Source organism: Haliaeetus albicilla, chromosome 12 (genome assembly GCF_947461875.1).
Source record: "Haliaeetus albicilla chromosome 12, bHalAlb1.1, whole genome shotgun sequence".
NCBI classification, from domain to species: domain Eukaryota; kingdom Metazoa; phylum Chordata; class Aves; order Accipitriformes; family Accipitridae; genus Haliaeetus; species Haliaeetus albicilla.
In genome coordinates, this window is record NC_091494.1 from 36,032,104 (window position 1) to 36,046,221 (window position 14,118).

General features: G+C 50.9%; 1 protein-coding gene across 5 annotated transcripts in view; it reads right to left on the bottom strand.

The window, feature by feature from the left end:
• Positions 1-2,818: 2,818 nt before the first annotated feature.
• The window catches only part of TMEM104 (transmembrane protein 104), a 45,099-nt gene continuing 33,799 nt past the window's right edge, over positions 2,819-14,118 (bottom strand). For all 5 annotated transcript variants that reach the window (XM_069799125.1, XM_069799122.1, XM_069799126.1 and 2 more), the window contains one exon: positions 2,819-6,590. In XM_069799125.1, the coding sequence (XP_069655226.1) occupies positions 5,830-6,590 (761 nt within the window). In that variant the 3' untranslated portion in view covers positions 2,819-5,829. The remainder of the gene's footprint in view (positions 6,591-14,118) is intronic.

The window sequence follows — 14,118 nt, forward strand, 5'->3', positions numbered from 1 at the left end:
TTTTTTTTCCTATTCAAAAGCAGCTGTTAGGGTTGCTGGCAGCCACCGAGCAGCCGGGGCCAGTAACAACAGCGAGGGGACGACGGTGGGGGCTGCTCCGGGACACCCAGCCCTGCCTCTGGAGGGCTGCAAAGCCCCCGGGGAGTTCAGGAAGGACCTGGCCATGTGTGGCCCAGCGTTGAAAGCACTGGCAATGTCTGTCTGTCCATCTGTCTGTCAATCCATCCACCCATCTGTCTGGGGTTAAATCCAGCCAGTGCCCCCCCCACCCCAACCCCCATCCCCCAGCCTGGCTGCCATCACACGCTGGTGCCAGCGCTTTAATTCCCTTTACTTATTTATCATCGCAATTGTCTCTTAATTGCTTTGGCAGCCCCTCCAAAGCCTTGTAGCGAGAGAGGGAGGTGCTGGTATATAAACACAGGCCATAAATAAATAAACCCCGTTGAAGGCAAGAGGATCCTTGCCAGGCTGCCCCAGACGATGGCACTCATTTGCCCGGGGCAGGTGTCCCTAGCTGGGTGCCCCAGACACCCCCGGGGGGTGACAGTCTGGTCCCCAAGAAGCTCCAATGTGGCCTGAGGAGCTTTCCCCCAAATTGTGGCTTTCTGGCACAAGGAAGCCAGCACACACAGCTGCACCTGCGGGTCAGGGTCAAGCCTGAGCCAGGGTTGGGGCTGTGAGAACAAAAAGGAGCGGAAAAAGGAAAAAAATAAATATCAAAAATTCCCAGCCCACACTTTAAATTAATTAGTGATGTCCCTGGTGACTCAGCAGAGGCCAAATGGATTTGCTTCATGTTTTATTGAAGGGCTTTGCTGCAGGAGGCTGAGGGCAGTGAGGGACAGGGGGACGGGGGTGCTGTGGGTGCTCCCAGGGGAGGTGGCCCCGGGGATGTGTGTCAGCACCCCGCTGTAAAGCCAGAGCCATCCTGGGTGCCCCATGCGGCAGCCCAGCACCCAGGTCCCCTGCTACCATGGTGGCATTTGCATAATCATCTTTACATGCTAATTGGGATGGAAGAGCACCAGTTTTCTCCCATTCCCAGTGCCGGGTGCTAAATGGGTGCTGGTGGGAGAGGAGCTAAATGGGGCACAGGGGAACGAGCAGCCCAGAGCCGGTGGGAGCTGCGTGACCCCCCCCTCCCCAGACCAAGGAAGGGCTGAGCTGTTTCTGCAGCATCCCCTCGTCCCGGGGTGCACCAGGGACAAATCTGCAGGGAAGCAGTAGCCTGGAAGCACCCTCTGACTGGACTTTCCAAATCAGGGGTTGGGTAGTTTAGTGCTTAACAGCCACTGAGGGATATTATTTCTTTTTGGTGAAATTGTCTAATCAATCACTTTTTAATTCAGCCAGCTCTGGCACCCGTGCCGCCCTGGGACACTGCGGGCTGCCATTTATGTGCAAAGAGAAATATGGCCAGCTCACTGCTGGCCACCCGCCTCCTGGGCTCAGCCCCGCTGGGAGGGGGCAGGCAGTGGCCCCCCAGATGACAGGCCTCCCCGAACACCACCCCCCCCGCCTCTACCGGCTCCGGCATTGCCATGGCATGTATTATTTTCACTGCCCCCATTGCTCAGGATTGTGAGACCCATCCTGCTGAGGAAAGGGGCGACAAGGCAGGCCAGCATGGGTCAGCCACGGGGAAGAGGTTTCCAATGGCAAGGACACATTGGTGCTGCTCATGGGGAGATGGTGGCTCTGGTGAGGGTGGGGGCAGCTGGTTAAATCATGAATGGTACAACCAGAAACGATACGGGGCCAGGAAAGTGTTGGTGCCAGTACAGGGATGGCAGGGTGTTGCCATGCCTATGCCCAAGGATGCTCGACGGAGCAGCACACACAGCCACCTCCCGGTTCCTGCCTCCTGCCAGGGCAAAGTCGTGGCACAAAACCAACCCCAGGGTCCCATCCCACCCCCTGCACCAGCCAGGGCACAAACCCTCCAAGCCCTGCGCTGCACGGCCACGCATCACCTCCCCCGGGAGGGAAGGAGCCTTGTGGGGCTGCAGCACCTTGGGGAGGTGCTGGCTGGGTGCCGGCTGCTGAGCCAGTGGAAGCAGACCTTCGTCCCAGCACGAAGCTGCCCGGGCATCGCTACGGGCTGCCGGCAGCCCCCATGCCGACAGCTCCTGGGGTCAGGGCCCGACTGCCCAAACCCATGTGGGAAAAAGGCCTGTGAGCATCTTCTCACAAACCTTCAAACAGCTAACCCCACACCCCCCCAGCCCCAAGTGACATGCTGCTCCTTGGCAATGTTCAAGCCTCATCTAAACTTGCCTCTCAGGCTCGAGGTTTTTGTTTTTCCTTCCCTGGCCGTTGCTCTTCGAAGTGCTGCAAAAGACTGAATCCATCCCCGATGCCAGTTTGATCTCAGATTTATAGCCCAAGCCCCGAAATCCTCCGCTGCTTGTGAGGTCCTTCGAGAGAATCACAGCAGAAAGTGTTTATTTCCATCATAAAGATCTGTTTTAATATTTTAACATAAATCAAGCTGCGCTTTATGGTGATAATAAATTTGTTGGCAGAAACTGCCTTTGCAGCCTGAGGCGGTGGAGCAATTCAATTTGTTTGGTTTTAAGTGTAAGGAGACATAATTGAGAAAGGGAAAGTACAGATGTTTTAATTGAGTTTGCAGCTACCACCCAGAGTTGCAGGAGGCTAATAGAGAAGAAAAGGTGAGGGTCTCCATTAGCCTCTCCGCTTGCCATTTCTCCTTGGCCCGCAGCCCCATCAGTCACGGCCGTCCCCTCCAGGAATAGCTGCTCAGAGCATGCACGAGAGGAGGAAGCAGGTGGAAAAAGAAGCCAGACTAAACCAGATGTATAATGTGCATTTTATTGTTTTCAATCCCGTTTTTTAAAAACTAATTACAGCCAGGACAAGCATCACGTGAGAATCTGTAATAACGAACTGTTAGTGTTGACAATGGCCAAATAAAAATGGACTTATTTGTGATGGGCAAGAGGAGGGAGCTCCTGCCCCGCGCCGAGCCCGGGTCACCTAGCGTCCCCCGCCAGCCAGCGCTGGCTCTGCTGAGCCCTCCCCTTCCCGCCTTATCCAGTAATTTTTAAGGCATTGCTGTCATGTTTTATATGAAAAATGGTCTCTCTGCCGTAGAGCTTCTTTCCGTTAATCACCCCAATTCCTCAGATAGATTTGTTTTGCTGCTGTGCAAGGACAGCGGGTGCCTGGGAATTTGTGGTTATTTATTTAAGAAAGCACTCATGCTCCTCGGGGACCAGAGTCCTCGGTAAGGTACCACGGCAAAGGCTGGGGCCAGGATGGGAGCCCTCACTGCACCACTGCATCCAGAACCTGGATGCAAGCAGCTCTTAGAGCTAAGGCCCCTTAGAAGTCGCTGCCATGCACCGTGCCGAGGAGGAGAGGTGGTCACCCAGGCCAGGGAAGAGAAGGCACATCTTTAACTGTAAGAGATGGCAGGAGAGGGGTGCGCCAGGCTGGGCTCCCTCCCTCCTCCCACCCCAAGGAAGGCAGGTGGGAGGCTACCCTGTATGAAGTAGAGGGAGGAAGGGAGGGAGACCAAGGGCAGCACTAAGAGGGAAAGGGAGGATGAGAGGAGATGGAATAACGGAACAGCCCCGTTCTCCGGCTGGCAATGAAATGTGAAGGCAAGAGATTGAAATGGGCACTTGAAGGGATGGAGGCTGAGCCAAGTGCCTTGCAAAGCACGGGCAGCCTAGGGCAGACAGTGCAGTCAAAAGGCCTCAGCCCCCTCCATAAACCCACACCTGTGCACTTGTGTAGAGGAACAGCCCCTGCAGCCTCTCCAGCTTTCCAAAGGCTCATTTCATCAGTATTAAATTCCTCCCTCCAGCTCTGCCCAGCTCCCAGCTGCCTCGCAGGTGGCTCCCAGCTCAGCTGCCCCATGAATTTGCCCTCCAACATACCTCTTCCTAAATGAGACACCAACATCAGCTACCTGTAAAATAACTTGTTAATTTGGCACCGAAGATGCCACATCAGCTTCCCTGGAGCACTTGGGGATGTTTAAACTCACTAGCAAGGGCTGCCAATGCCTGTCTAGGATCAAGCTGGAGAGGAGGCAAACAGTCCCCCTGGATCCTCTCTAAGCAGCTCGGCAAGGACACAGTAGCAGTGCTCAGGCTTGAGAGGTGCAGGTTTTTGCTTTAAAAGCCATGAAGTGTTTTTGTACAGCTCCAGGTACTTGCATATTCCCCCAGGAGGAGCACTTCAGGTCATAAGGAAACCAGAAAGTCCTACTTGAAAACAGAGCTTGATTAAAAAGAGCTGCAGTTCAAAGCTTGCTTTAGCAAGCAGTGACACTTAATACTGCAGCAAGTGCAGAGGGCAAGAGGATCTAATGTAAGTGACATGCACCTGGCTTTGAACCTGCTTTAATAAGGCAGGGGGGTTAAAATATTTCAGGTGAAAACTTTTAAAGTTCTTCCTATTATTAGGAAAACCCATATGATCTTTGCCCAAGGGTCTCAGAGCACAGGACCCAGTGCTGTTTGTCACCATGTGGTAGTACAGTGACCACCAGTAGCCTCAAAAGCAGAGACTCACCTAGAGCACTGGCTGCCTAAGGTAACAGGCAGCCCAATTCTCAGATAAGCTGAGCAGCACCAGCCCAAAGCCCACCTTAACCCTGTGCAGAAAGAGAAGAGGGGGGGATTCAAGGCTAGTTCCAGCAGGTTTCAGTTTTTGCTCTCCTAGAGCACTTGGGAGCTCTGCTCCTGCAGGCAGGCAGGGCTGAGCCAGGGCACTGCCGCTTCCTCCTGGCACGAGCCCATTCCCTTGAGTTAACACCCACCTTGTTTCAAGGCTAATTACCCAGCACAGGAGGCTGGAAATGCATCAGTGTGCAGAGCCAGAGCTCTTACAGGCCTCACACGTGTCAGGACTGGGTAATTAGCACCTCCCCAGCCAACACAAATCCTGACCACTGGAGTCAGGGTCTGGCTGGTTGTACCAGCCCTGTGCAAAGGTAAGAAAGGGAGAAGGGCTCTGCCAGCTGAAGCCACTGAGCTGCATGCAGGAGCCAAGGGAAGCAAGGCTGCAGTTTCCTTTCCAGGGGTGAAGAGTTGTATCCCTGCATGCGTAGGGGCATTGCTCTGTCCGGCTGGGGTTGCCACAGCACAGGAGAACAGGATGAGAAGTGTGAATGTAAACTCCTGGGCTGGAGAATTCCAGCTCTAAGCAAAAGATCTCAGATCCCAGGCAATCCGTGGTGCACAAACAGGTTAATGCCTCTAGAAAAAAAAAAAAAAGTAACAGAGCACAAAATTATTTTCTTCTGAATTAGGTCTACTCCCACCCTAATTTCTTCCTTCAACTGGTACAGGAGGTTGATTTGAAGGGTCTCAGCAGAAAGAAGAGACTCAGTTCTCCCAAACTCCTGCCAGATTCTGCACAGCACATCCCTGCCTTTGGGAGAAGGGACATTTAGCCAATTAGTGTAGTGAGCAGCCAAGGCTGTCTGCTCTCCTGTGTGCTGAGACCTGCAGCACACAGAGAGCCACTGCAGGGACAGAGAAAGTGATGCTCCAACAGAGCTGAAGGCAGAAATGGCTGGACACTGGTTAATCGTGCAGGCTGCCAAGGGCTCAGCCCCATGGCTTTGTATAGCGGGTCTGAGAACCAGATTGTAACAAGGCTGAGTCCACTCCATCCACACCCAAAATGGAGTGAAGAAAGTCTGTGTCCAGGTCTAACCTGTGCCACCAAGCCAACGGCCTGGAAACTTCCCTTCATACTGCCTCTCCCCCACTCCACAGTCCCAGAGGGGGAGCTGAAATGCTGAAGTCTCTGGAGCCCAGGAGGGAGCATGCCGCTACCCCCACATCAGAGTTTTGACTCGCTCAGGACAATGTTTGCAGTCACAAACACAAAGCAAGAAAAGCCCCATATGAGCACGAACACAATCCAGAAAGTGTGCCGGAAAGGGGAGAGGTGCTTGTTAACTGTCCCACTGCCAAAGACCAGCTGAGTGTCCTTCCGACTGCAGTACGCGAGGAAAGCCGGAATGAGATACTGTATCCCATTCCCAGCATAGGCTCCCGTGATCCCCACCAAGGACTCCAGATCATGGGTGCAGAAAGCCACCAGCACTGGGGGAATCAGCGTGATGGCAGGAAAGACAATCCTATCCACCACCCACGGGTAGGTCCCTCCTTCTCTGTGGAAAAGGGTCTTCCAGTTGTTGCGCAGGGTCACTGCGATGATGGGAAAGTTGGTGCTGATGGTGAAGACGGGGAAGAGGCCCAGGAAGTAGCGAATGAAGGCAATGTTGATGATCTCACAGTTGGTGAAGTTGAGCGTGTACATGTCCATGAGGGTGTCATTGCGGAAGCAGTAAATGGCAGTGAAGGACAGGAGGCTGTAGAAAGCCAGGATCAGGATGTAATCGAGCAGCACAAGCTTGTTGACATGCTTCTTCTTGGAGATGGGTGTGATGAGGGATGGCAGGGAGTGCTGGCACATGAAGGAGTAGACGCACACCCCAAAGAGATTGCGGATGCCCGATAGCTGGGCCATGGACGGGTGACCTTCAGCTTGGCCTCTGCTGATGCGGATGAGGGCCAGAATAATCATGAGGATGAAAGCTGGAGAGAGAGAAGGTTTCAGGTCAAGCCCAGGTCTGCACTCCCCACGACCCTCCTCCCATTGGCACCAGCAGTCTTGGCACCAGCTCTCTCTCCTGTTCCACAAGAGCATCTCCTTATCTCTGGAGAAGGTGGTACATCACAGGCAAGGTGCACAGGAATTAATCACGACTTGCTTTCAGTGCTAGTCAGCAGATAAGGGAATGGACTCAGGACTGCCTTTGGCAGGCATCTCCCTCCAGTCTCCTTCCCACAGGGACTCACCCTCCCACCCCCAACAGCAAACAGTTGCTCTGGGCCCTTCAGAAATGTAATGCTAACACGGCTGGCTAAGCCCACCACTCTCAAGGGTCTCAGTCCATGGATGCTTCTGCCACACACCTTGGCTAAACATCACCGTTTAAAAATGGCTTAGAGATGTTTGAGCTTTGACCTCTAAAGGAAGAAAAGATTAAACCTGGCTGCAGTCAACCCCAGTAATATTCCTACACATCTGCAACTGGACTAATGTTTCCAAGACCTCACCTATGTACACAGGGAGATGCACAGGAGCAGCAGCTACTACCAAGCTTTCCTGTCCCTGTGATGTGTCAAGCACGATAGAGCAAGAACTAGCCAGCCATTTCCTGGGCAGGAGGAACAGGCTGTCTGTAGTTAATCCCAGGGTGGAGAAGCCAGTCTGGAAGGGACTAAAGCAGCACTGAAAGACTGCTATTAAAATTCATCACTTCTAGGCACAAAGTCTGCATGTCTACCCTTCACTTATGTCAGGGAAAAGCCTAAAAACATTTTACAAAGCTTATCACAAAATGCAACATGCTATGGACCAAAATGAATTGAGGAGATTGGGCTAATGCCCTTATTTACTCCACTGGTGGAAATTTGAGCCAGAAGCAGTTACTGGTAGACTGTTATTCCTAAATAAAACATAAAACCAGCAGAAAACTAATTCTGGTGTCACAGAAATCACATCGACCTGGGAAAGATGATCATCAGCTGCTGGAGTTAACAAGGAACAGGGGAAAAAAACCCTGCCTGGCAGGGCAGCAAGCAGCAAGATTTACAGTCTGGTGCTGGCAATGGATGGGCCGCTGTAGCTTGCACAGAGCTGTCTCCTGCACTGGTTTGAGGCATCAGAGCAGAGCTGTGAATTATCAGGCAATGAAAAAAGTAACAAAATGCTGAGACTACTACTATGGACAACTCTGAATGTCATAAATATAAATACAGAGGAATTAAACAGAGCAGCACACAGTCCTGCGGCCAAGCCCATAGGAGGCTGGCCACTGGCGCTGTGTGCCGGGCAGGCTCACGGTGGGGTGACAAGGACACTGCCTTGCTCTGTGCCCAGTACTGCTCCGCCTGACACAGGTGGCTGGAGTTGGGAAGCCCTGCCAGGGACGGTACTAGGAAAGATAGTTACAGACCAGTTAGCGAACGCCATCTCTTCTGTCCACAGCAAGCCCAGATTAACCTTAACTGAACATCACCTCCTGTGCACTCCTGGCACTCTCCAAAACCCAGTTTCTCCTCTCACAGCAATCCTCCTTTTCTTCCTGCAGCAAACACCAGCTTTGTGCTGAGCCCTTACAAGCTACACACCGCATTTCACCTCGTGGTGCCTCAGGAAACCTCTCGCTTCCAACTGTTTCCCAGTGACAGCGCAAGTCTTAACAGCTCTCCATGCACACTGGACTGATGACAGCAGATCTATTCCTTCATGACACCACCAGGGCCAGGCCACTTTGGGAGTGCTGGGCTCTATTTACTTCCCCAAGAGCAGTCACAGAGGGCTGTGGAAAGCAACAGCTCATTGCTCTGGGGGTGTGCAATTCCCCTCGCCTTCACTCAAGCCAGCAAGTGAGGGGCACTGTGAACACAGGTGCAGTTGTTGTGCCTCCTGCATTGCTCCCCAGAGGGGAGACACTTGCCAGCCATATCTGCTACAGCAAGATAGCCAGAAAGAGCTGTGTTGCAGGTGATGTGTCATTGTCTGCACTCCCCAGGGCTGCACAGGCTACAAGGAAGAAAAGAAGGTGCCCTGAGCAATAACACAAACCAGGTTAGGCAGCTCTGGAAGTATGCCGAGACCATTCCTTTCCTTCTCGCTTGGGAGAGGTGGTCAGCCTCAGCAGCCCAATCCTGAGCTGGTCCTGTATCTGGACTAGATGTAACTGCAGAAGTCTTGCACCTCTTCCCCTGCACACTAGACAGTAAATCTCCACCTGCTCTGCTCAGCAGAGTGAAGAGCAACCTATTTCCATCCCCCAAACTCACTCTCACCATTGGCTTAAAGCCCCACTTTGCACACCAGTGCTAACAAGACCAGTTCAGGGGAACTTCCAGGCTGGCACCCTATCCTCAGAGCATCTCTTCAGTTGGAGACCCACAGGCTCTCCTCTGCCCTGATATGCGCTTTTCTGGCAGGGAGCACTGAAGGAACAGAATTCCTGTGGATTCTCTACATGATGGATAGAAGTCTTTGGCTTAAGCAGCTAGAATTCATAACCCTTCTTTTTCCTTAAACACTTCTTGCAGAAATTAAATGTATTAAAGTTACAAGGAGTGATGATCTAATACTAAGATCTAAACTAGCACTGTTTCCAACAAGGCAAGCTGTGCTCCCCCTGCCCTAGCACTAGTGCTCTGCAGACGCATGATCCTTGAGAGAAGTGGTGCCGGGTAAACTGGAAACCTCCCTGCACAATTCCAGCCCCAGAGAAGACAACAGCAGCCCTGCCTGAATGGTTGTGTTTTCTCTCACTCCCTGCAGCAGAAGAGTCTCTCACTCCTGGGACCAGAGAGCTAAAACAATTGCATGCCAGATTTATCTCTCTGTCCCTGGGAGGAGGGAGGAGGCAAGCCCAAAAATGAAACTCTGAAACCTAGTTATGCTGGATGATAAATCAAGATGAAAAGAAGATGACAGACCCTGAGTGACAGGCAGCTTTGAGCAGACAAGAGGCAGGACAGGATCCTCAGGCACACACAAAGCTCCTGCTCACATCCTCCTCTACCTGGGACAGCATGCTGAAGAGAGAGTCACACTATACAATTTCAAGTCACCTGCAGTTGCCACACCAACTGTCCCACAGCGTTCCTTCACCACAAGGATCCTGGCGAAATCAGACATTCATCTGTTCCTCTACACACAGGACAGAGGATATAAGTAACATGCTCCAGGGATGAAACACCTTCAGGTACCACGACCAACAGCACCCTGAGCCACAGAGTGAGGTGGACAGCAATACTACCATGGACTGTTAGTAGGTTACATGAAAACTTTGTTTTAAGCCCTGTTTTATACACGTGCTTAAAAAGCAACTGAGGGCTTTGCTTGGCCTGATTTTCCAACAGTGTCAGACCCACTCCAAACCCACACACCACAGATAGGCCTGGCAGTCAACAAGGCACAGAGGACATTTCTTGTCTCATCTTCTCTCCTCTAGATGTTTGAGCGTCATTTTTACTGAAGGATGAATATCATCACAACTGTCCAACTGCTTTCCCTACAGACCCCTCCTCTCACTCTTTGAGGAGCAAAAACTGGCTCTTCTGAGACAAAACAGACCTTGCAGACAGCTACTGCTGCCTGTCCTGCTCAACTCAGGAGGTGTTGGATTCAGAGATAGGGCAGCTCTCCTACGATTCTTGCAGGTGGAAGAAGAATGAATGTGGATGAGCACATATCCAAGTAAGAGCACTTTGGGAAATATGAGAGTCTGAGATATTAAAAAATACATTTTTGTGAACTTTGATAGAAGCATAACAGAGCTGCAAAGTGGAGATAATTTAGCCATTCTAAGTTTAAGGATTGTTTTGCAGTCAGAACAAACACCTTTGTAAATGAAAAATGCTGTTTTGTACATAAGCTTCATCTTTCTGCCCAAAGCATATTGCAGAAAAAAAGAAGTCCAAGTCTAAAACATGGGGATTTTTCTGCCATCATGGTAGGTTCCTGGAAAAAGAACTGAAGCTCAGAATGAGTTTCTGGCTTAACCCTCCCTTGCATCCCTGGCAAGATACTATGCTTTTGAGATATTTCACCTGGTGCCCCACTTCTGTCTCTCTATTGGCACATGGAAAATAATGGAGAAGATCCTGAACTGAGCTACCCTGGGAAACAGGGAGGAGAGAGATGCTCTGTCATGTAATTCAGAAAGAGGTGGCTTGGCAAGGGGGAAGCAAGCTCAGAAGTGAGGTTCTGCAGAACCGCGGCATTGCATAACCTCTCTGTGATTGCAGGAAGAAGGGCCAAAGACAGATGTTGCCTCACAGGTTCAACAGTGAACTTCAACCTTCAGAGCATTGGTCCCAGTTACAACAAGGATGGTTTTAGTGGCTCTAGAAAGCATGGGGGTAGACAGCCACAAACTAGGGATGAGTAAAAGACTAACTGGGGGAAAAATAAAACAGAACAAAGTTTACATGACAACCACCTGTATTTTAAGGGTCACAAAGGTAAAGTCAGAGGAAGAGTGAGCTTGCACATCCATTCACCACAGCTTGAGTCACATCTTCTCCAACTCTGTCCCCACTCTCATTCCTCCTTCCACAAGGAAAGCCTGGTGAGAACATCACTGTACCTGCCTGCCATCCCTTCGAGGGATCCCGAGAGGCAGTGGCGTACAGCCACACCACCCCACTATCAGTGGAGTAGCCCACGCCTGGCTGCTCCCCTACCCCCACCCACAGCCATTTCTTTAAGCAGGCACTGTGTTGCGCTGCTGACACATTTGCGGCAGGGCCATCCGTCACCGCCGGCTGATGGTGTGACAGAGCTTTCTTGTCGAAGCGGAGAATCAATATGCCAGGAAATAATGATAATGAATCACCCTCTCACAAAGCATGCCACTTGCTTCCCTTTTCATACATTAGGTGGCATGATGGATTCCAAGAGGAGGATGTTTTCATCAGTTTCCTGAGCCCATTCTCTTTGGAAGGAGGAAGATCTCTCCCCACCTTGACCTTGATCCTGGTCCTCCATCAAGCCAAAACACAGCAGACCACTGTTAAACAGAGGAACAGATCTCATTTAGTTTAACGTTAAGCAGCTCTTTCAAGAGAGAGGGCATAAAAGCAAGAGCATCTGCTCTGTACATACTGAACAGCACAGCATCATGTCAAGACAAGACAGTCTTAACTTCTGCATCCCCACCCAACAGTTGTGTTGTCTACTTCGCTACTGATGTCTTCCTAGGATGCTGGTGCCTCCCCCCCCTGCCCTCAGAGCCAACTGCCTTCCATCAGTGTTTTGGGCAAGTTTAAGAGCTGTTTTGGGCAAGTTTAAGAGCCTACTGCAACTCTGGAACTGCCAGGCATTATAGATGCTGTGGCATTTGAAGTATTAAAGCACAGCTAGAGTTTACCATGCTGGCAGAGCAAAGTGTCTGAAATTAAGACATTGATTGTTAAATTTAAAACTCATTTACCTAGTTTCTTCTGCAGAAGCTATATCCTGTTACTTGTTCATGACCTCCAGCTCTCTGTAAATTCCAGAGCAGCAACTGTTAAATTACTCCAACCTTCAGAGGAGGTTTCTATATGAAATGACAGTAAAGAGGTTACATGAAAACCAGGTTTGCTCCATCAGATGTGGGAGCTGGAGTAGTTAAGGATCAGATTTGGCAATGACAGAGCCTAAAACAGCATCTCTAGGAAGATGAAGGATTTATGAGTGTAGAGACTGTAGGGAAGCAAGATGGATACGTTCATAGAAGACAGCAATTCTCTGGAGAGAGACGTCAGAAGGAGAAAAGGAGGGAAATTACTTCCCAGAAGAAAGGTATGAGCAAAAGTTGTGGAATATCAGTGTGGCTCCTTCCTCTAATGCAGAGCAGGGACTTGCAGGGTCAGCGTTAGCCTCGCTGCCCCAAAGCCTAAGGCAGGGTCTACATGGCAGGGGACTGTTGCTCATACAGCAGGGCAAGCACAGCCACATGTTGGGCATGCTAAGATCACAGAAGTGTGATGCAGCTTACCAGGAAGGCAAGAAAAAGCCTCTTGGGCACCTCCACTCCCCCTGCCATCTCATCCACTCTGCCAGGTTCAGCTAGCTCCTGCTGCAACTGTCTCAGACACTACCCTGGCCTCGGGCCAGGCAGAGCCCGTTTCGTTCACAAAGGGAAAATTTATTAAAAAGTACCACGAGGACTTTTTGGCTGTCAAAAAGCAGTTCAGCAGGGCTTCTCTGCTGTAAAGGCATCATTTCCATGCTTTTCTTAATCGTCTGGGGCAGGGTTTGCTATGCAGTAACCAAGATTTATAAGTAGCCTCCCCTACCGTGGTAACAACTCCTGCTGTGAAACCGGTGAAGCTGGCCCCTCTCAGCCCACATCAGCTGGTCTCCACAGACATCTGCACACCAGCAACAGTTCACAGGGAGAAAAACAGCTCTGCACTCTGGTGTTTATCATGGATGCTTTATCTCAACATATGGGAAGGAAAGAGCAGCCAGCAAGGCTTGTTTGCTTCTGGTGGAAAATTACCTGTGTATTTTATTGTCCTCTCTCCTCCGGTCACCTTTGGCAGAAGCACCATAAAGCCTCTGCAACCAGGACTCAGCTCTGAGCTCTGCTGTTGACTTGGTCTGTTAGCTTTGACAGTCACTTCTCTCTCCATGTGAGAATTTATTCTTCTGTGAGAAGGAAGTAACACACACTTTGGTGTCACCATGAGCCTGAGCTAGGGCTGTGCATGCTTTGGAAAGCACTGAGCGCAGAGCACCCATGTCCCATGAAATCCAGGTGCTCTGCAGCCTTAGCCACACCTTCCCCATCCTGCTTTGGGCCCTACCCAGCAAAGTTTTTATCACGTTGTTCCAACAACACACTCTGAACAGAGAGCACCTTTGCGTTCCACACACCCACTCTGAAAATCTGTGTGGGCACCATCATCTGGACCCTTTTGCAGGGCTGAATGTGTCCTTACGTTTTCAGCTCCCCTTCTCCAGCTCCCAGACCCATCAGTTCATCTCCTGCTGCCTGGATAAAGTGCTCTTTTCAGGAACGTCAACTCCTCAGGCAGTATTTCAGTGGTCTTGTCTGGCACCACACGTCACTCTCCATCTGCATCTGAAGCTAACAAGGCTCTTTCACTCACACAGGCACTGCTTCACCCCACTGCCCCCCACAAACAGCACTGAAATGAGCTCCTCAGCCAATAACTCTGAAAGCAGGCATGACAGAAGCACAGCTTTTTAACTAACTCTTCATAAATATATTCACTTCTCTTGGTGAATTATTTACCCTGGGCTCTGGCAGCAGCCTTTTCTGCTCCAAAAGGGAAGCAAGAACATGAATTAACTTTGTTGAAGAAGCTTGTCAGAATGAACACGCAACAGTGTCCTGATTTACAGTCCAATTCCCTCTTCCTTGCCACTCCAGTATGCCCTGCTCTGTGAAAGGAAAGGGGCAGAGATCAAACTGGTCCCTCCTTATGCTGTTTGCAGAAAGCTCCATTTCTAATGTGGAAAAGAGGCCACCTTGAGGACCATGGACACTGGTGGACTAATCCCTCTGCAGGAGAC